We start from the raw sequence: 20,809 nt of genomic DNA, 5'->3' as shown, positions 1-20,809 counted from the left end.
TCTCCCTCCATGGATCTGCCAATCCGAGTGTCGACATAACATCCCCCAATACCTGCCTGGATTTTTTGAAAGTTAAAGCCCTTGAATTAGGGTATTTATCCAGATTTGGGTTAAGTACCAGGTTAAAATCTCCCATCCAAATTATCGGACCTTGTGTTGATAATAACTGGTTCTGGATTTTGATCAAATATGAGGGGTCATCCTGATTGGGACCGTAATAACCAACCAAATTGTATGTACTATTTTCTAGACTGACTTTAGCGTATAGCCATCTCCCAATTAAGTCCTCCTCATATGCAAGAATCTGGGCTTTAATTTGCTTTTTCGAAGATGATTAATATACCTCGAATATTCGCATTATGGTTAGTGCAAATATAACAGTCTACCCATCTGATTTTATTCAACATTTCCTTCACTTCGTGTTGGAGAAGATGTGTTCCCTGGATGACTATGACCTGCGCCGGAGAGTCCCTCCGATATTGCAATATTCTATATCTCCTACTTTAACACGCAGGCCATTGACATTCTAGGACAGAAATTTTAGTCCCATCAGCCAGTGTCCGGACCCCTCCCCCTACTCCAGCTCAATAAAGAATTGCGTCTCCCCGTGAGAATTGAGTGGAATATGAATAAAAGTATAGTTGATGGAAATAGTGTGTTTGAAACTGTGCCTGAACAGTGAGGATATTTTGTGGTTTTACCCCTTCCCCCTCCCACCCCACCCTGGAAACCCCCCCCTTAATTAATCTGGCTATTGCTACCAGATTTGCCTCTCTGTGGAGTTCCATATGCCCAGGTCAGTTACATGATTGAATATAGCCCGGCATGCCTTAATTCTTTCTAGGGGAAATCCGTCATAATTATATAAAGTAAAAATACTAGAAATACTAGACTACTAGAAATATTTAAGTTTAGGTGTTTGTCGCACACCTTCCCACATAACGGGATTATTGTTCTGATACGTTTTCCCTATTTATATATATATATTTTAACTTCAAATATACATGTATCTTTTACCTTTATAAACACCCTCGATGAAAATACCCTTTTTTATATGCATATTATTTTTCTTCCCTTTTCCTTATTTTTCCCTTTTTTTTTTTTTTTTCCCTTCCCCTATTCTCCGTCCTTATATCCCCTGTATCCTTCACCTCTTTTCTTGTCATATTTTAATCCAGTGACTCAGTGTGCCATGTCTGTTTTAACCTAAGAACTATCGTTAGATGTTACCCTGTTGATGATCATTAATAGATGTCAAAAGCTCGTCTGCCTCCAATGGAGAGTGGATGTTATGCATTTTGTTATTATACATAACCCTCAAAAAAGCGGGGAACCTCATTTGGACAGTTGCTCCCAGAGACCTAAACTTCTCCATTTTCTGGCCTAACTCCCATTGTCCATCAAGAGTAGATTTAGATAAGTCAGATCTAACAACGTAGGAGAGGTCTGGAGCTTTTAAAGCAGTGGACTTTAGAGCTAAATTCAAAATCTTCTCTTTTACCGAATAGGTCAGAAAATTAACTAGAATTTTTCTAGGTTTAGACCTCCCCTGTTTTAAGCGGAAAGGATCTCTGTGAGCTCGCTGGATATCTTTTTCTAGCTCTTCAACGGATTCCTCCAGATTTAAAGACTCTTTAAGCAGGGAAGCTACAAATTTTTTCATTTCACTCCCCTCTTTTCCCTCTGGAACTTTTAGAATTCTAATGTTGTTTCTCCTTCAGTAGTTCTCCAAAGATCCCACTCGCTCTTTTGTTGCGTTCCCATCTCGCCTTAAGTAATAAATCTTTTCATTGGCAGAATCTAATTTGAATTTTAGTTCATTTACTGTGCTTTCAAGAGTATCTGTCCTCTCAGAGAGAAGATCTACTCTCTTGTCCAAGGCATCAAACGCTGCTTTTATCTCCTGCTGGTTACGTTTTGATTCAGCGAACCCAGCTTTAATTTCATGAAGTAGATCCTCCAGTGAAATCTTCTCTTTCATCTCAAAGGTCTCACCTGCCTTATCCTTATCCTGAGCGGCTAGAAGCCCAGCTTCTTCCGGGGTATTCTGGGCAGCATCTGAGTCTACTTCTCCCTCCACTTCCACCGCCTCCGCTGGGACGGAACCCTGGGTGTTATCTGTATCGCCCATCTTATTGTTGTCCTCTAGTGGTCCGCTAGGGATTTCTAGAACTTGAGGCAGCACCTTAAAATAAGATCTAAGTGAGGGGGTAAGCCTCGCTGCACTACCTTTAGTATTTTTAGATCTTAATTTAGTGCCAATTTTTGAGTCTTTGGGACCTTTTTGCCCAGCCAACCGGGAGGTTAAGGCTGCAGGTTCTGTAGTGGCGGATTTTGCGGTATGAACGCCGGAAAACACAAATATAGAAGGGCCCAGAATACTCTCTTTAGAGCCGGATTCTGATTCTTCTGCAACGTCCTTAGTTCCCTCCTTAGCTCCTTTCTTAGCGTTACCAGGACTGAGACCCAATTTAGAAAATGTATCAGTGAGTGTGTTATCTTTGACAACCCCTCTATCTAAAGACTGATCCCCTTCACCAACCTTACCCCCTCTAATGTCCACACATCCCTTCCCGGACTCCTTACTTGATGGTAGTGCTTGGACGAGTAATTTTTCTGCTCCTTCCTCCTCTCGTTCTGTCCCTGTCCCTGTCCTTGTCTTTGTCTTTGTTTTCGGTTTAGGTTTAAGGCAACGAATCCTCTGGGTTTTGCCCACGTTGAGGGTGTCTGGTTGAGCTCCTTTAATTGTATTAGGGCACTTTAATGATGTAAAAAGGCTGCTGAGATCACCTCTAGCAGCTGCTCTGCGGCCCCTTCGCAGCTCCACGGCTGCCTCTGCCCACCTGGAAAGTGTAGCAGAAGGCGGGATCTTGACACCACACATCCACACACCAGCAAACTGGACGTTTTTTTTTTATTGGGGTAAAGCTAATGCCAGTACTGCCGGTTTCTACTCTGTTCTGTGTTTTCCTCCGTGAAAAAGGACAAGAAGCCATACGATTGAAAGTAGCAACCTCCTGTGCCTGTGCCTGTCTCGTAGTGCTATAGTGCAGCTAGCTCCGCTTCACTCAGAGCAATTCCTGCTTTGGCTCCTGTCCCAGAAGTGCCTCGGGCGTCGGACACTGGCAACGTGTATTGTGCAAGCCCCGAGAAGGAGCGATGGAACAACTGCGATGGAACAACAGCGCGTTTACAAACCGGCAGGTAATCCCGGCAGCCCGGTAACAGAGCAGATGTAGGCAGGCAGAGTTAGAGACCACCTTTGCCTCTGCCTCTCACGGAGCTCCGCTGCTCCGCAGCTCCGCACCGAGTGGCTCCTGCCTCGGCTCCTATCTCAGAAGTGCCGTCGGGCGTCGAACGCCAACAACGGGGGTAGAATGTTAAGCGCCGAAGAAAAAAGCGTTAGCGAAGTAAGATCAAAACAGTCTTTTTCAGGGGGAAATGCCCATCGCGCCGATTACATGCCGATTTTCACTGCGATTCACAGGGCTAACTGGAGCTACACAGAAGAGACGCGACCTGCCTTAACCGGCGGCCGCCATGTTTTCCTTCCTCCCTCTGACTCAGCTTTCACAAAACAATGGCATTGTATATTGTGATATAGACGTGGAGGAGGGTGAACTCCCACTAGACAAGATTGTATTATCCCAAGTGGAGTTCATGATGGACCTAATCCACAAGATTCAACAGATGACATCTCTTGATTCCACTAATTAATGGAAAGAGTTGGCAAGAAATTTCATTCTACCAATGATTTCTGTAGATCAACCATGTTTTTTGTGTGTTTTTTTTTTTACAACTTCCGACTTTAAAATCTATACTAATTTTGGATTTTCTCTGGTTGAGAAGTTCTAAAGTTAATGAAAACACCAACTACAGTTCAAGCGATGATACCTCACCTTGAGAAAAAGTATAAGGCTTCGGATTTGGTTCCAGTTTGCCTTAATGGACATACTAAACCGGATTCAGTCACTGCCTCAGCAGCTCAAAGGACCAAAAACCTAATCACAGCATCCTCTGGTCCGCCAGATCATGATAGTAGGTGTATTGTTAATTTGGGCTGGAGACTTTCTTCTATCACAGCAACGTCAGTTAAAAAAGCCAATGCCCTGGCAATTTAAGGACGGTATGATCACCAGATGTGGCATGACATCGCCCAATTGCTTGAGCTCATCCCAGAAGATAGATAAGGAAATGGCAAGAACTATCCTTAAAGGAAGGGGATCTTACATCCTCATTCATTATTGCTGCCGCAATAGATGCCTCAAACACAGTTTTGCATTAGCTTACAGGAGAAACTGTTAAGAAGGCAAGGCTGGCTAAAACCAAAGCATCAAATCTAAAATGCTGGACATGCCTTTTGATGGCCTTACGTTTTTTGTTCATGTGGATGAGGCTCTTCGGGGTTTTTAAACTGACACGGATACCACAAAGGCTTTAGGACTTTCACAGTATTCTAGATTTAGATATTCTATTTTTCGTGGCTCTAGAGGATCACAAAACTTTAGAGGAGTATTAAACTAATATGGAAGTCATGGACGTACATACTACCCCCAAAGACCATCCAGATACGATCAAAAATACTCCTGTAGTCACAGTCAAAGACAGGCTTACAGGATTTCTTCAGGAAGGAAGAGAATTTCCTCACAAGAGTATACCACTGACAGTGTTTGACTCTGCCTTTACGCCCTATCCCATCTTGTACTCAGAAGTTGGGGGGTGGGGGTGGGGGGGGGGGGGGGGACTTCCCTTTTTGCTTCTGCCAAATGTGTTGGGGAGATTGTTCATTCAGGTCATATGTTGACCTTCATTCAGAAACTCCCAACATGGCCACCCAGGAAGGAGCATCATCTTCATTTAAAGAAGCTTCAACTGGAAATTCTCATGCTTCTCCTCAAGGAGGGCTATAGAGATTGCCCTCCAAGTCAATAAGAAACCAAGGGTTTTACTTCAGGTTGTTCCTAACCAGACAGAAGACTTGTCAAAAGAGAGCAATTCCAGATCTCAGACAGGTAAATAAATGTCCAAAAAAACTGTCATTTCTGATAATTAATCTACACGAAGTCCTGCTGATGCAGAAAGGGAAGTTTATGACCTCCCTGGATCTTCAAGATGCATATTTCTACATTCCCATTCACCGAAAACATAGAAGGTATCTTCAAAACTTGGTAGTAAGGTACTCTCTTTCAGTCTCAAATCCGAACCTCAAATCTTTATTTACCAATTGTCTTACTCCAGGAGCTGTCTTTCTGAGACTAGGTGTTCCCTTAACTGGACGATTATCCCGTCCAAGCATCAGGAAAGGAAGGCTTCTACGACCGCTTGCATCAGTCTCTTCAGTAGACTGAGTCTCACTTGGGTAGAGAGAAATCATCCTTAGATCTCCAGACAAAGATCCAATTCCTGGGTGCATCACTCAATACACAGCTGGGAAAGACTTTTCCCTCAGCAGAAAGGATGATAAAGTTGCAAATGGCTGTGAAAGGGCAATTCCTATGAGAGTGGGCAATACAGATTGGTCTTGTGAATTATCAAGGCTCACTGTGTATGTAATGATGATTAACCCTGTTTTCATCATATGATGTGCGAAGCCTATGTTTTTTCAATAAAAATATATATAATTTACAAATGGTGGCAGAGACTTCTTGCAAAGCAGTCTGTCACAATCAGGCAATACAAGTCCCTGTTGGGCATGATGGCATCCATTATAATGCCTTTTTTGCAGGCTCGGCTTAAGACCACTTCAACAGGAACTGGACCTGCAATGGAAACAAGTCAAAGGTTCATGGGGAGGTACAGTCAGTCTGTGGTGGAGGATCCTAGCAAATCTAAATGCAGAACATTATTTTCTACATATAACAAAAAAGATAATACAGCGAATGAGTCCATGCACTGAAGGGGAGCTCAGCCGCAGGAACTCTCAACCAACCAGAGGCATCAAGTCAGTAGCAGAGAAGAGGCTCCACATCCGGCTATGTTTTCAAGTGTTCAGCTCCCTAGACTAGCAGCTCAACCAATCCTAATCAGAAATTACAACAAAACATTGATATTCTACGTAGCCAAGCAAGGAGGAATGCAGTCCCCAACCTCTCTCATAAGAGGATCAACTTGACATCACTGTGAAGCAACTGCAAGGCCGCCATAACAATCAGGCGGATGCACTCAGTCGGCAACTTTCGTAGTGCCTCAAGTGGGAACTACATCATAACCAGGTTGATTACATTGTCAATCAAAGGGTTCAACCCATGATCAATTTGTTCGCCACTCTGGACAACAGCAAATCCCAGTGTTTTGGAAGCAGGTTCTGATCTCCAGGAATGATTGGCAGCGCCCTTCGGAATAGTTGGTCCAGATTTTTTGCTTACGCTTTTCCTCCATATCCCCTGACCCCCAAGGTGGCCACGCCATTACTGGTACAGCGATCTCCTTCAACTATCAGTTCGTCTAGCCATTCATCTGAAAGTGCTCTCAGAGATCCTCCCGAGACTCTACTGAGCAATTCTGCATCACGATCCCAAGTTGCTGAACTTGACAGCATGGTACCTGACCACTTAGAGTTTAGCTATTTGAATATATACCGCAAGATCGTAGAATATTCCGGCACGTGCTCAAGCACAAGCAGCTACAAAGACCTACAGTGCCAAGTGGAAGCATTTTTGTCTCTGGTGCAGAGATGAGGGTGATCATCCTCTTCAAATAAGATCTCATCAAATTCCTCCCGTATTTGCTGTTTATGGCAAAGAGTGGGCTTCAATTCTGGTTTATCTGGCTTCTGTTTCAAAATTCGTCATCTACTCTGTTCTGCCAGAGGATAATAGAACAGTTTATGAATGGGCTGTTCAGAACATTTCCACTTCTTCAATCACCTCCAGTTCCAGGGGCACTTATTGTCATCCTCATCCTCATTCAGTTGATACTACCTCCCTTTGAACCAGTACATAAGGCACATTTGAAATTTGTTTCATGGAAGACCGTGGTTATCCTGGTTTTGACATCTGCATGGATAGTGAGAGAAATTCAAGATTTTGCCATCAAGGAACCTTTCATCTGATTCCCAAAAGACAAATTAATCAAAATAGAACCCCAGATTCATATCCAAGGTCCTACAGACTTTCATTTAAATGAACTAGTCATTTGTCACTCTTCCTTCTTGTAAATGGGTCATGAATTGTCTTTTATACTCGCAGAATCTGCAGGTTAGGCTCACTGATGTTCCTGCACACTCTAGGTGGAATTAAGTAGTTGGAAGGACCTGGAGTCGTGCTCTAGGGATACAGTGCCTGGACTCCTTAGTTAAAGCAGACTTTAGGTACGGTTGCATTTTTGCTTCCCTCATATCATTTTATAATGGGGCGGCGTAGGTGAAGCAATGAACAGTTGCTAAGTTGACTTACCTTGAGCTGCATGACACCTTTTTCCTCCAGATTGTTTTTATGCTGGAGTTAGAAGCATTAATGACCTCCAGCATATCCAAATTAACAGCTAAATCAAGAGCTTCCTTTCTAAGATATAGAGACCACGGACTAGTCAAACTGAAGAAAATCACTTGAAGCACCTTTTTTAAGGTGTCTGGATTGGTGTGTTGTATGGCGTAGTAATACTTCAGGAAGGAAGCCTTCCTCTAAAAGTCTTGTCCATGCAATCCAAACCCAAGCGTAGTAGTGAGTGACGTGTATATTTGGAACAGCCACCTAAAGGCTTTGCAGTGAGACTTACCCAATATTGAAGTGAATGCCACTGGGTAAGCTTGTCTTCTGACAGCGCGGGGACACACTGAAAGTGTAACCATGCGCTTTACAAATTCAGAAATAATAATAATAGGAAAGGTTGGGTAGCAGTTTCGCCTCTAACATGCAGTATGGCCTCTGCTAAAGTGGAATGTAGCTGGTGGTATAATTTGCATTAGATAAATGTTCCTACTAATATGTGTACGGTGTGCTCTCGGTTTGCCTCTATCCATAAACCAGACACCAAGATAGTTGTACTTGGATGTTTGAGAGCTTAGGTGGTTGCCCAGCCCCCATCTTAAGTTTGTCTTGTTTTTGTAACTGCCGAAAATCATCATATTTGTTTTATCTGGATTCGCCACCACCTTATTCACAGTGTTGTAAGTACGAAGCTTGTTGAGATCAACTTTTGTATGATGTAGTATAAGCAGGTCATTGGCATATTGGATCCCTGACCAAGCTGATCTTTGGTGGAATTGATCTTGTCCTTGCAAGAGAGCAATCTAGGTCTGCTGTGTAAAGGTTAAACAGCATAGGAGCAACAACACACCCTTGATTTAGGCTCAGTGTAGTCGAAATTGGTTTGGTTGCGGAGTTGTCTGTACCAGTCTTGTTACCGACCCACGTGTCTGCATACAATTAAATGATTAGGCCCCATTCAGCCAATTTTGCCCAGAGTTGATTGCAGTCAGCACGGTCAAAAGCAGCAAAGTAGTCCACAAAGCCCGAAAATTGCAGTGGACCACAAGGAAGAGAATTGCCATATTCCAAATATAACAAGGTAACAATATTGTCAATGGTGGAGGAATGCGGTCTAAATCTGGTTTGATGAAAGAGTGTAATATTAGCTTCGGCAACCCATGTCTCAAGTTCACGGAGTAGAATTTTAGCAGAGAATGTTAGCCTCTACATCCAGTATTGCGATAGTTCCCTCGGGTGGCATGACTGTCTTTTTTGTCAATTGGATGGAGGATGGATCCCTTCATAGATTACGGGACATCTGCAATTTGAAAGCAGTCCACGTACAGGAGAGTAAGGCGATCAACCCAAAAGTCTACATCTGACTTGAAGAAGGCACTTGGTAGGCCATTGGGGCCCGTTAGTTCTCATGACCTTGATGGCTAATGTTACCCGGATTCTGTCCCTGGAGATGGAGAATGATTCAAGCATAAAAATATATAAAAGATACAAATTTGAAGAACTGGAGTTACAGATATGTAACTAATTTCTCCGTAACCTTTTGACAACACCTTCCCCACTTCACTAAAAATTAACTATTAGAAGCGGGACCCTGATCCTAAGCAGTTTCGACTATTTGACCTTCAAAACAATACACAAAAATGCATGAATAAGTAAAATCAAACACATACTCAAAGCATGAAATATTTCATTTTATACACAAACCAAAAAATAACTAATTTACATTGTAATGGGAAAGCTGGAGCTATACAAAATTTAGTTTTATTTCTCCTAGCGATCTGCTAGACTCTAGCATATCACTTTCTTTTCAGCTCCTAATGCATGCTGTTGTTGTGGACACATACCAGTGCTTTACTTTCGACATCCAACAGTCCATACTATGTTCTGTTTGCTGTACTTGTGCTACTCCTAGGAACAGAATACCAACTTAATTTTTCATCTCCAGATTCAAAGACCTTCACATTTACAGATAGTTTTACATTTTTCAATGTTTCCACTCCAGGGGACAGTAGACTGCAACTTAAAAACCTTTGCAATAGTCTGTTACTAGAAAAAATGGCAGCTCTGTGTATGTCTGTATAAATAGATTGTATCCTGTGTATTACCTATTATTTCCTCAACTAGCCTAGTGCATTTACTCCAGTACTGCGCACTCCAAGTACAGCCCAAATTGGAGAGGGCTTGGAAAGTACCTGGAGAGATATTGAAGAATCAGATGAGGAAGAGGACGACGGAGGCAATAATGACATTACAGTTAAAGCCAACCATAATATGGAAATGGATGTCGCAGCTGTGGAGCAAGCAGCTCGTTTTGGCAAGTATTCAAATATTCCATTTGTACTTTGTTTAACTTTACTTAGTTGTGACTTTAGTACTAAGTGGGCAGTGAGAATGTTGAAATAGTGATACTTCTGTTTTATTTATTTGTATAATTGTAGCAGCAACTAGGGTTTGAAAGGTATAAGAATGGTTTGCAAGAAAAAGCATGATCTGAAAGATACAGTTAGTTATAGATTCCTTCCCTTTAGAATGACCCCAGGCATCCGACTGGATCCATAGAATTTTTTCTCTTAGCAGTACCCTTGCACGTCGGTAGGTGGCATCGGTCGACTCCGTGTCCGGTATCATGGTCGCCTGGATGATGTTGCGGTGCCTACTTAGACGCGCCTTTGCGAGAGAGCTTGCCCCACAGTCACTTTTTGACTGTCTACTTCTTTTTTGGAGTCATCGACTCATGCTGTGCGAGGGATGTCCCATCTTTGGACCGGCTTCAAGCCCTGCGGGGTCTGTCACAAGCTGATGTCTGTGACGGAACCGCACCTTGTGTGCCTTTTGGTGTCTGGAGCGCGACCACGTACTGAAGTCGTGCTCCGACTGCCGGGCCATGAATCCGAAGTCTTTGCAGGAGCTGTACCGAAAGCTCTTGGAGTCCCGGAAGTTGACTGCGTCGCTCCCAGTCTGGCTCGAGGGGAAGGTCTCGAGAGTGCTCGCTGAACTATCACACCTCGTCAAAGTCTTCGCACTCCTCGGGTAAGTCGAAGCACAAGAAGAAGGCGAAGAAGCACCGTCGCTCTTAGCCTTCTCCCAGTCAGTCGACTAACTCAACGCCGGATCTGGAGTGTCGTCGCTCCAAGGCTCAGTCTTCGAAGCCTCCTTCAGGGACGACTCTGTGTCTCCCTCTGTTTTCGGGAGCCGGGGCGTCCCCTGCCCAGCTTTGCCTTTTACGAAGCCCTGCACGGCATCTTTGGGCATCGCTACTCCGCCGGCGTGCCTTTGGGCCCTGCGGAGCAGGTTGGGGGTCCTGGGACTTCGGTGGCTCCGGCCCCAGAGGGCCAGAGGATCCGGGCCTAGATCAGGATCGACACTGATTAGCCTTACGCAACCTTCCCTGGCGCCAATCACGATGATGCAGGCCCCGGCCGTGCACCAACCAACGCCACCCCCATATTCGGCCCGAGATGGACCCAGAGCCGGACTGATGTCGAACGAGACGACGGAGGGTACTTTTGTTCACTTGTTCATACCAGGTGTTCTCTATCGCCCTGAAGGGGGTGTTGAGGATTGGAAGGGGGCACTGGACCCTTTTGGCAGACCAGCTGGAAGAACCGGGCTGGAGAGAGGGAATTGGGTGCCGCCAGTGGTCTGGGTACATCCCCAGACCTTGGCATGCTTTCTCCCCCTACTGTGCCTATTGAGGAGGGAGCATCCGATGCAGTGGTGGTGCATAGGGCAGCCGAGACTTTGGGTCTGGAGCTCCCTACAGTGGCAGTCAGGACTAACCTCCTGACGGAGGGGCTGCAACTGGCGGCAACATCCTCGGAACCCCTCTTGCCCTTTAAAGAAGCCCTCACTGACGTCTTTCTGGGCACTTGGTCCAAGCACCAGCACAGGGGCTCCTGTGAAACGGACGATTGCCCGCCACCACTGCCTGGCTCCGGGCGATCCCATTTTCCTCATCCAACACCCTTCCCCTGATAGCTTGGTGGTCTAAGCCTCTTCTTCCAAGGGTGCATTCCCTTTTGCCCCTCCAGACAGGAAATCCAAGAAGCTGGATCATCTTGGGAAGCGCATGTTCTCTTCCTCCAGCTTGGCAGTGCGGCCCTTGAATACTGCGTGCCTTTTGGGCCGATAGTCCCATACAATCTGGGATATGGTTGCGCAAGTGCTGCCTCAGTGCCTGGGGGAGGCCTGGGCCATTCTCTCACAAGCAGTGGCAGATGGGAGAGATGCAGCAAAACGATTGCCCGTTGGTAGCCCTTCGGCGCTACGCCTGGTTGAGCGTCTGGTTTCTGGGGATTTTCAAGCAACCTTGCTGGACATGCCCTTCGATGGCTGTCGCCTTTTTAGTGACAAGGCAGACTCAGTGCTGGAGCGCTTCAAGGATTCTGTGGCTATGGCCTGATCCTTGGGCCTCGCTGCGTCCTCCCAACCACCACAGTCTGCCTCTCACCACTATTCTGGCTAACGAAGGGGCACCGCACTGTGTCCGGCCCAGTCTAGCCACCGGTCCAAGCAAGCTGCCCAGCCTCTGCATGGCCACAGACATTTGTGGGTCTGGGAGCCAGTGGGTGGGCCAGTCCGCCCTTCCCCCCCCCCCCCCCCCCCCCCCCCCCCATGCCCCACCCCTCGAACCTCCTGCATTCGCTGGGGTTCACTGTCACCGGGCTGAAGTCACACCTGACTCCCTCTGTCACTCCTTTTTTTCGGGGCTGTTCTGGAAACAGTGCAGTTTCGGGTCTATCCTCCTGAACAGCGGGTCCAGGATATTCTGCCTAAGATACCGATATTTCAGCCTTTATCCAGGATTTCGGTGAGAATGACCTTGAAGCTGCTGGGCCTCATGGCCTTCTGCATCCTTCTGGTAGATCATGCCAGATGGCCTATGCGGGCTCTGCAGTGGGACCTGAAGTTCCAGTGGGCGCAGTATATGTGGAAACTTTCTGACTACATCCAGATCTCGGAGGGAACTGAGCAACAACTGCAGTGGTGCATAACAAACTAGGATTGGGTCAGAGGCAGATCCCACTCCCTTCCCCAACCAGACCTCAACGCAGTGACCGATGCATCACTCCTGGGATGGGGCGGCCACCTGGAAGAGGCGGAGATCAGAGAAGTCTGGTCTCCGGCTGAGTCCTTATCAACCTCTTGGAGCTCCAGGCGATTCACCTGGCACTGAAGACATTCCTTCCCTCCCTCAAGGAGAAGGCAGTTCAGGTGTTCACAGGCAACACCACCACCATGTGGTACTGCAACAAACAGGGCGAGGTGGGGTCGTGGACCCTATGTCAAGAGGCTCTTTGCCTTTGGACATGGCTGGAACATCAAGGAATGACCCTGGTGATTCAACACCATGCCAGTTCTCTGAACGCCAGAGCGGACAAACTCAGCTGTCGGTGCCTGGTGGATCACGAATGGTGTCTTCACTCGGAAGTGGTGCAAGGTCTCTTTCAGCAGTGGGGAGAGCCTTGGTTACATCGGTTCGCCACCGAAGAGAATGCATAGTGTCAGCAGTTCTCGGGTATCCTTTTCATCACAAGTGGAACTGCTACCTCCTGTACGCCTTTCTGCCTGTACTACTTCTGCCCTGAGTGCTGAAGAAGATGAAGTGCCACCGGGCCCAAGTCATTCTTGTGGCACCGGACTGGGCACAAAGAGTCTGGTCCCCCGAGCTCCTGAACATGACCATTGATCCTCCGATCAGACTGCCCCTTCTGGGGGATATAAAATTGTACTTGATTTGGAATGGTGCACCAGTAATCTTCTTACCCAAAATGAAGCAAACGGTTGTAGTAATTCCATATATAAAACATCCATCCAATGTGTTTCGTTCAAATAGATAACTTGAACTTCATCAGGGCTGTAAACTATATATATTTAAGAATATACTATTATGTATTTATTCATCTACATTGCGTAAATTGCACATATTAATTATTTTAGATATTGTACAATTATTCATTGGGTAGGATGTGATTTTAATGTATTTTGACTATTCTAGTTAAAAAGGTCATATCCACCTATAGTCTTACATGTTTCAAATATAATACAAAAAAATGGTGGTTTAATTAGCCCGCCTTTTTATGTTTACTATAAGTACCTCCTTCAGTACATGTGAGCACATCATGTGATCAAGCCTGTGGACACAGGCGAAACCCGTCATGGCGGACATGCTGGGTGTTGAGATGCACCAATAAAGCACCTTTGTTTGGCACGAGATTGGGTTTCTGCTGATCGTCATTTTACCGGCAGCAGAGTTGGTGGCGCCGTCGGCGTCTGGCGAGAACTTGTTTGGCTCTAAGTATTTTGCACTAGCACTTTTTTTCATTATTCTAATGCACATTTTGTTGACCTCTTCATACCAGTAGTTTTGTAGGGTTAGACACAGTCATGGGGAATTTAATCCCCGGGGCTAGGGGGCCCCCTCTGGGCCCCCCATTGCATTAAAAATATTGCCTCCGGAGCTAAATAGTAATAAAGTGCAAGAGCCTGCACTCTGTTTTTTTTTTGTTTTGTTTTTTTTCACGGACGGATCCGCGGATCCTCCGCGGAATTTCCCTTTTTTTTTTTAAAGCAGGCCTAGGAGGCCAGGGTGTTTCTACCCTGCCCCTTTTTCGCGTTTTGCACATTTCCTTTACTCATTTCTTGTGCCTCAGTACTACTGAGGCACAAGACGGCTGCCAACACTTCCTAGTTTGGAGTGTTGACAGCCAATTACCATAAAGCTCGTGATCGGAAGGGTACGCGGATCCTGCGCGGCCATAGATATATACAATTTTGCCTCGGTACTACTGAGGCACAAGACGGCTGCCAACACTTCCTGGTTTGGAGTGTTGACAGCCAATTGCCATAAAGCTCTCGCGGCCATAGATATATACAAATTTCTTTGCAACTACTGAATGGATTTGCACCATTTAACAAAAAGGATCTTTCTGAACCAGGAGCTACCTTTTTGCCAAATTTGGTGTAATTCCGTTCAGCAGTTCGGGCTGTAGCCATGTCTAAAGTTCCCTATGGGAAATTGCATGGGGAAAACGTGTTTTAGGACCCCCCCCTTTTTTCTCTGCCCCCGCTTGATGAATCACCCCAAAACTTTCAAGATAGGAGCGGACCGGAGCGCCCCACGAGTTTTGAAAATTTCGTGGAAATTTGTCAACCGGCGCCAAAGTTATTGGGAATAGAATGTTGTGAATTTCCTATGGAAAATAGGTTCTAACTATAACTACCTACTGGCGACCGCCAGTAGAATATATATATATATATCTCCACAAACACCTCCTTTGCAAGAAAAGAGTGGAAGCCACAGCGGGGGGGACATCAAGTAGGCAGCTTTATTTCAGTAAATCACTCATGGCAGGCAAATGCATTTCGGCAGTTAAGCCTTCTTCAGTGCCCGGTAAGTGTTGCAGGAGGCGTGCCCAGTCCCTGAGGAAATATGTCCCGCTCTGTGCTGGCTGGCTGAAACCTAATCACTCCCCCTCCAAGTGGAAAACAACACCCTTAATGCTGTCCATTATGTAGTAATGGACTGCCAGTCCCAGAATGCATTGTTCCGGTGCCAGGCGAGGCTGGGGTAGGTTAAAACCAAATAGCTGGATGGATTTGTGCAGGCGAGTCCGGGAAATGGACACAGCCAATATCTTGATGTGTCCAACGAAGCCAAGCACCCCCTCGAGTCCCCTCACCGCACCAACCTTCTATCCGTGAGTCTATTAGGCGAGGGCTCTAATGTCAGTGCATCAGGCCCGGTGTGAGGCGGAATGGCCTCAGCATCGCTTCTCTTCTTCCTGGATTGTGAAGGTGGGCTCTGGATGATCCGATACCTCGGCGAACACCACAGGAGCAGCCGTAGCCGCCCATGCCAATGAACACCAGGGCCAACTTGTGATGCCGGGGCTTCCAAAAGTGTGTCACTGGCCAACACGCTGAAGACATCCACAAACACCTCCTTTGCAAGAAAAGAGTGGAAACCACAGCGGTGGAACATCAAGGAGGCAGCTTTATTTCAGTAAATCACACATGGCAGGCAAATTCATTTCGGCAGTTAAACCTTCTTCAGTGCCCGGTAAGTGTTGCAGGAGGTAATATATATATCTCCTACTGGCAGTCGGGAGTAGGTAGTTATAGCTAGGACCTATTTTCCATAGAAAATAGGTCCTAAATATAACTACCTGCTGGCGACCGCCAGTTGGATGGATGGATGGATGGATGGAGATATCCATCCATCCGTCCGTCCGTCCCTCCCTCCCTCCCCCAGTAGGTAGTTATAGTTGGGATCTATTTCACATAGGAAATCCGCAACATTCTATTCCCAATAACTTGCCGGTCGGCGAATCTGTGCGGACTTTTCAAAACTTTTGGCCAGCTCCGGTCCGCATCTATCCTGAAACTTTGGGGGTGATTTGTCAAGCGAGGGGCCGAGAAAAAAGGCGGTCCCAAAACGTGTTTTCCCCATGCAATTTTCCATAGGAACGTCTAGTCGCAGCTACAGCCCGAACTGCTGAACGGAATTACACCAAATTTGGCAAAAAGGTAGCCCTTGGTTCAGAGTCATGCCTTTTAGTTAAATGGTGTAAATCAGTTCAGTAGTTGCTGAGAAAATCAAAATTAAAATCACATATATACCTATGGCCGCGGTGGATCCGCGTACCCTAAGCGCACCCTGCCGAGCACGAGCTGTATGCTAATTGGCTGTCAACACTCCAAACCAGGAGGCACAAGAAATCAGGAAAAAAACTCGCAAAAAGGGGGCAGGGTAGAAACACCCTGACCCCGTAGGCCTGTTGGTAATTAGCCTCCAGGGGGCCAAGTCCCGGGGACAATACTGAGTGTAAAGGGGGGGCCCAGTGGGGCCCCGGGTATCACCACCAGCCGGGGCTTCTTTAAATTAAGTGCGGGGGCTCTCAGGCCTCCCCAGCTCCTGAGACGCCACCCCGGGTCTTCTTTGAATTAGGTGCGGGAGGGGCTCTCAGGCCCCCCAGCCTCGGGGACCGCCACCCCAGGGGCTTCTTTAAATTAGTTGCGGGGGCTCTCAGGCCCCCCCAGCCCCGGGGATCGCCACCCCCTCATCTTTTCTTTTTTTTTTAAATACCCTATGTGGGGGGCTCAAGCCCCCACGCCCCGGGGACCTCCACTTTCCCGGGGCTCTAAATATTTAAATTGGGAGGTCCGTAACGGCCCCTCACGCCCTGGGGACCACCACCCCCCGGGGCTTTGGAAATGGTGGAGTGGGTCCGCGTGCCGTGCCCCCCCCCCTCCCCTCATGGAGCCTTGTCGTGGCCCTGTGGATCGCCACCCCCCAGGGCCGGCTCTTGCAGTGTCCCAGGATGCCCAACCCCGGGACACTGTAGTTTGCTATTGCAGGGCGGGAGCCTCGATGCTCCCGCCCTGCCATAGCAAACTTGGTTTGAATTTTGAAAGAGAGAGCAGGAAACCTGCTCTCTTTCAAAATTCAAACCAAATTGCTTTTCCACACAGGGAGCTGCATCTTTGCATCTCCCCATGTGGAAAAGCAATGCCGGCTCCCGAGAGACGCGGGGAGCTGGCGGGACCGTTGGGGGATTGGGGACCCCCTACTGTCCCCAACGGAGAGGGCCAGCCCCGGGGGATGGGGCCCCCTGGGTTACAAGTGGCCTGGGAGGGGGGCCACGCGGCCCCCCTCCTCAAAAATTAAAAAATAAATAAATAAAAGTAGTAACGCCGGCCCCGGGGGATGGGGTCCCCGGGGCCATAAGTGGCCAGCTGAGGGGGGCAACGCAGCCCCCCTCCAATTTTTTTTACATAAATATAAAAAGGCCATGCCCCGGGAGATGAGGTCCTCCGGGGCCGATTAAGCCCTCGGGAGGGGGGGCCAGGCGGCCCCTTTCCCAATTTAAAAAATATATATATTTATTTTATTTATTTATTTACAAAGTTTCCCAATAAATTTGGGGGCAGGACCTGGGGGCTGGGGTTCCCAGGGCCAAGAATATTAGGAAAAGGGGGGGGGGCCACAAAGCCCCACTTATTAAAAAGTAAATATAAACAAGGCCAGCATCGCGCCGGAGGCCATGACCCCTCCTTTGAGCACTCTGCAAACGCTCCCACTGGCGCGTTTGCAGACGGGGAGCGAATTCCCATTGAATATTGGGGGTCCCTGGGGGCCAACTAGCCCACCAGGAACCTCCAGTATGCGCCAGGGGGCTGTGTTGCAGAGAGGTGTTCTGAGGCCACGTCCCTTTTTACACCTCTCTGCAACGCAGCTCTGTGTAGCTTAATGGAGGTAGCTGGTGGGGTAGTTCAACACGAGGGACCCTCCGTATTCAAGGGGTATTAATTCCCCAACTTAAAATGCGCCATGGGGCGTGTTTCCACAGTGGTGAAGGGAGGTGGCGGGGCCTGAGGTGACATGTGTACAGACACGCCCTGTGGCGCGTTTTAAGTTGGGGAATTAATTCCTCTTCAATCCTGAAGTCCAACTAGCCCACCAGGTACCTCCAATAAGCGCCACAGAGCTGCGTTGCAGAGTGTTGTAAAAATGGGCGTGGCCCCTGAACATCTCTCTGCAACACAGCTCCCTGGCGCATACTGGAGGTACCTGGTGGCTAGTTGGTCTCCGGGGACTTTCAGGATTGAGGAGGAATTAATTCCCTAACTTAAACCGCGCCACAGGGTGTGTGTGCACACATGTCACCGCAGGCCACGCTCCCTTCCTTCACCACTGTGCAAACGTGCCCAGTGGAGCGTTTTAAGTTGGGGGATTAACTCTCTTTCAATACTGAGGGTCACGGAGGGCCCACTAGCCCAACCGGTATCTCCAGTATGCGCCACAGAGATGCGTTGCAGACAGGTGTTCAGAGCCCACGCCCCTTTTTACACCTCTTTATCCCAAAGGATAATAATAAAACATTGTATCAGTAAAAATTGTACCTGAGGCCGGGGCACATTCCTGATACTCAAGCTATTGTTGCAATTATAGTGAGTATATCCTTTATAATCGTGATAGTGAAAAATTAAACCAAAACAATATAGTAAACAAGCATTGGAAATGCAATAGGTCTCGCACCATTAGAGTTAGTGCTTTTAGAATTGTTTATGGGTTTTTTTTGTAAATGTTTAGCATTTTTGTTTCCTGTAGCCAATGGTAAAGTATTACAAATAAGAAAAGCCATAAACATTTCTAAAAGCTCTAACTGAAATGGTCTGAGAACTATTGCACTGTGTGAGGGTGAGTGAGGGTGAGGGTGAGTGAGGGTGAGGGGTTGAGGGTGAGTGAGGGTGAGTGGGTGAGGGTGAGGGGTTGAGGGTGAGTGAGGGTGAGGGTGAGTGAGGTGTTGAGGGTGAGTGTGAGTGAGGGTGAGTGAGGGTGAGGGGTTTGGGTGAGTGAGGGTGAGGGGGAGTAGTTGAGGCTGAGTGAGGGGTTGAGGGTGAGGGGTTGAGGGTGAGTGAGTGAGGGTGAGGGGGTGAGGGTGAGGGTGAGGGGTTGAGGGTGAGTGAGGGGTTGAGGGTGAGGGGTTGAGGGTGAGGGAGGGTGAGTGAGGGTTAGGGTGAGGGGTTGAGGGGGAGGGGTTGAGGGTGAGTGAGGGTGAGTGAGTGAGGGTGAGGGGTTGAGGGTGGGTGAGTGAGGGTGAGGGGTTGAGGGTGAGTGAGTGAGCGTGAGGGGTTGAGGGTGAGTGAGGGTGAGGGGTTGAGGGTGAGTGAGGTTGAGGGTGGTTGAGTGAGGATGAGTGAGAGTGAGTGAGGGTGAGTGAGGGGTTGAGGTTGAGGGTGAGTGAGTGAGGGTGAGGGGTTGAGGGTGAGTGAGGGTGAGTGAGGGTGAGGGTGAGTGAGGGTGAGGGGTTGAGGGTGAGTGAGGATGAGTGAGAGTGAGGATGAGTGAGAGTGAGGGTGAGTGAGGGGTTGAGGGTGAGGGGTTGAGGGTGAGTGAGGGTGAGGGTGAGTGAGGGTGAGGGGTTGAGGGTGAGTGAGGGTGAGGGGTTGAGGGTGAGTGAGGATGAGTGAGAGTGAGGGTGAGTGAGGGGTTGAGGGTGAGTGATGGTCAGGGTGAGTGAGGGTGAGGGTGGGTGAGGGGTTGAGGGTGAGTGAGGGTGAGTTTGAGGGGTTGAGGGTGAGGGTGGGTGAGGGTGAGGGGTTGAGGGTGAGTGAGGGGTTGAGGGTGAGTGAGGGTGAGGGGTTGAGGGTGAGTGAGGGTGAGGGGTTGAGGGTGAGTGAGGTTGAGGGTGAGTGAGGGTGAGGGCGGGTGAGGGGTTGAGGGTGAGGGGTTGAGGGTGAGTGAGTGAGGGTGAGGGGTTGAGGGTGAGTGATTCACGACAAGGTGCAACTTCAAGTTTGGGGAGCATTCACCTATCCTCTGTCAAGTTTTGAGCAAAATTAGCACCCGGGAGCACCCCCCAAAATAGTAAGTTCGCAAACTTTGTGCTCTGTTTATGTATCTTACTGGAGGGATGGTTGGTGAGACTGGCGTTTTTGCGTTCCTTGTTTTGTGGGAGTTTAGTCCAAAGATCAGGAATAAGTCACTGTAAGAAAATGTGGATTTTTTCTTAGAATTTTCATATAGTGCGAACTCGACCTGAAGGGTCATAACACACCGCACGTTGAATTGCATCGGCCTTGGCTAATTTAAATTATGGTTGTGGGGCAAAATGATCATGATGGGCTCCGCTGCCTCAGCTCAGAGACGGACGCCTGTTTTCTTTTTTCTCGGCGGCAGTGCGTAAACTGAATTCACTTATCTCGACATTTCTTTGATTTAGAACAGCATTCTTTGGCAGGACAGCTCAGAAGTGGTGAACACTATTCGCCTCTTATTGGTTCTGAGCTGGGCTAACTAAGATAATGCACTTACACTCGGAGAAATAGTGCGTACAAACTCTGGGGGGGGGTCGCCTGCAGACACGGGGGGGTCGCCTGCAGATACGGGGGGGGTCGCCTGCAGACACAGGCCCCTGGTCCTGGTGTCAGAGAGGGTTTAAGCACAGCGCCTCGGGCTTCTCACCGCGCCCATTAGTGTGCGCATATTGGGCGTGAAAGAGCAGAGCGAATATTCTCTGCTGCGTCACTCATGGCTTCGCAGAAGAACCAGCCATAAGGAGTCACCTTGGTGTGTAATTTTGGAATAGTGTTGAAATTAAAACACACAGCAAGTAAATGAGAAATAAGCTGTAACAAGGGCATCTCTCAAATATATCAACAATCACAGCCAGCTTTTGCTCTCTGTGGGAGTCATCAGTTGAACGCACTAAAATGACTGAGTCACGTTGAAGCTATAATTTTCTGTGCTGTTGTTTAAAACCATTGAAGCTAAAATTCATACTGCTGAATGACGTTTGCACACCCACGTCTTTTGCTGCGTTGGTGGTATGTATTCTGTTTCTATGTTGATTGCTTGTGACAGCTTTTTTTTTTTT

At 47.7% G+C, this 20,809-nt stretch overlaps 1 protein-coding gene across 1 annotated transcript in view; it reads left to right on the top strand.

The window, feature by feature from the left end:
- Positions 1–20,809, top strand: part of EXOSC9 (exosome component 9) — a 372,997-nt gene that overhangs the window by 301,588 nt on the left and 50,600 nt on the right. Inside the window, exon 10 of the mRNA XM_086962216.1 lies at positions 9,557–9,741. Coding sequence (XP_086818342.1) covers positions 9,557–9,741 — 185 coding nt within the window. The remainder of the gene's footprint in view (positions 1–9,556; positions 9,742–20,809) is intronic.

The sequence above is a fragment of the Lissotriton vulgaris genome, chromosome 3_1 (genome assembly GCF_964263255.1).
Source record: "Lissotriton vulgaris chromosome 3_1, aLisVul1.2, whole genome shotgun sequence".
Taxonomy (NCBI): Eukaryota; Metazoa; Chordata; class Amphibia; order Caudata; family Salamandridae; genus Lissotriton; species Lissotriton vulgaris.
Note: the sequence above shows the minus strand (reverse complement) of the source record. Positions and strands in the feature narration are given on the sequence as shown.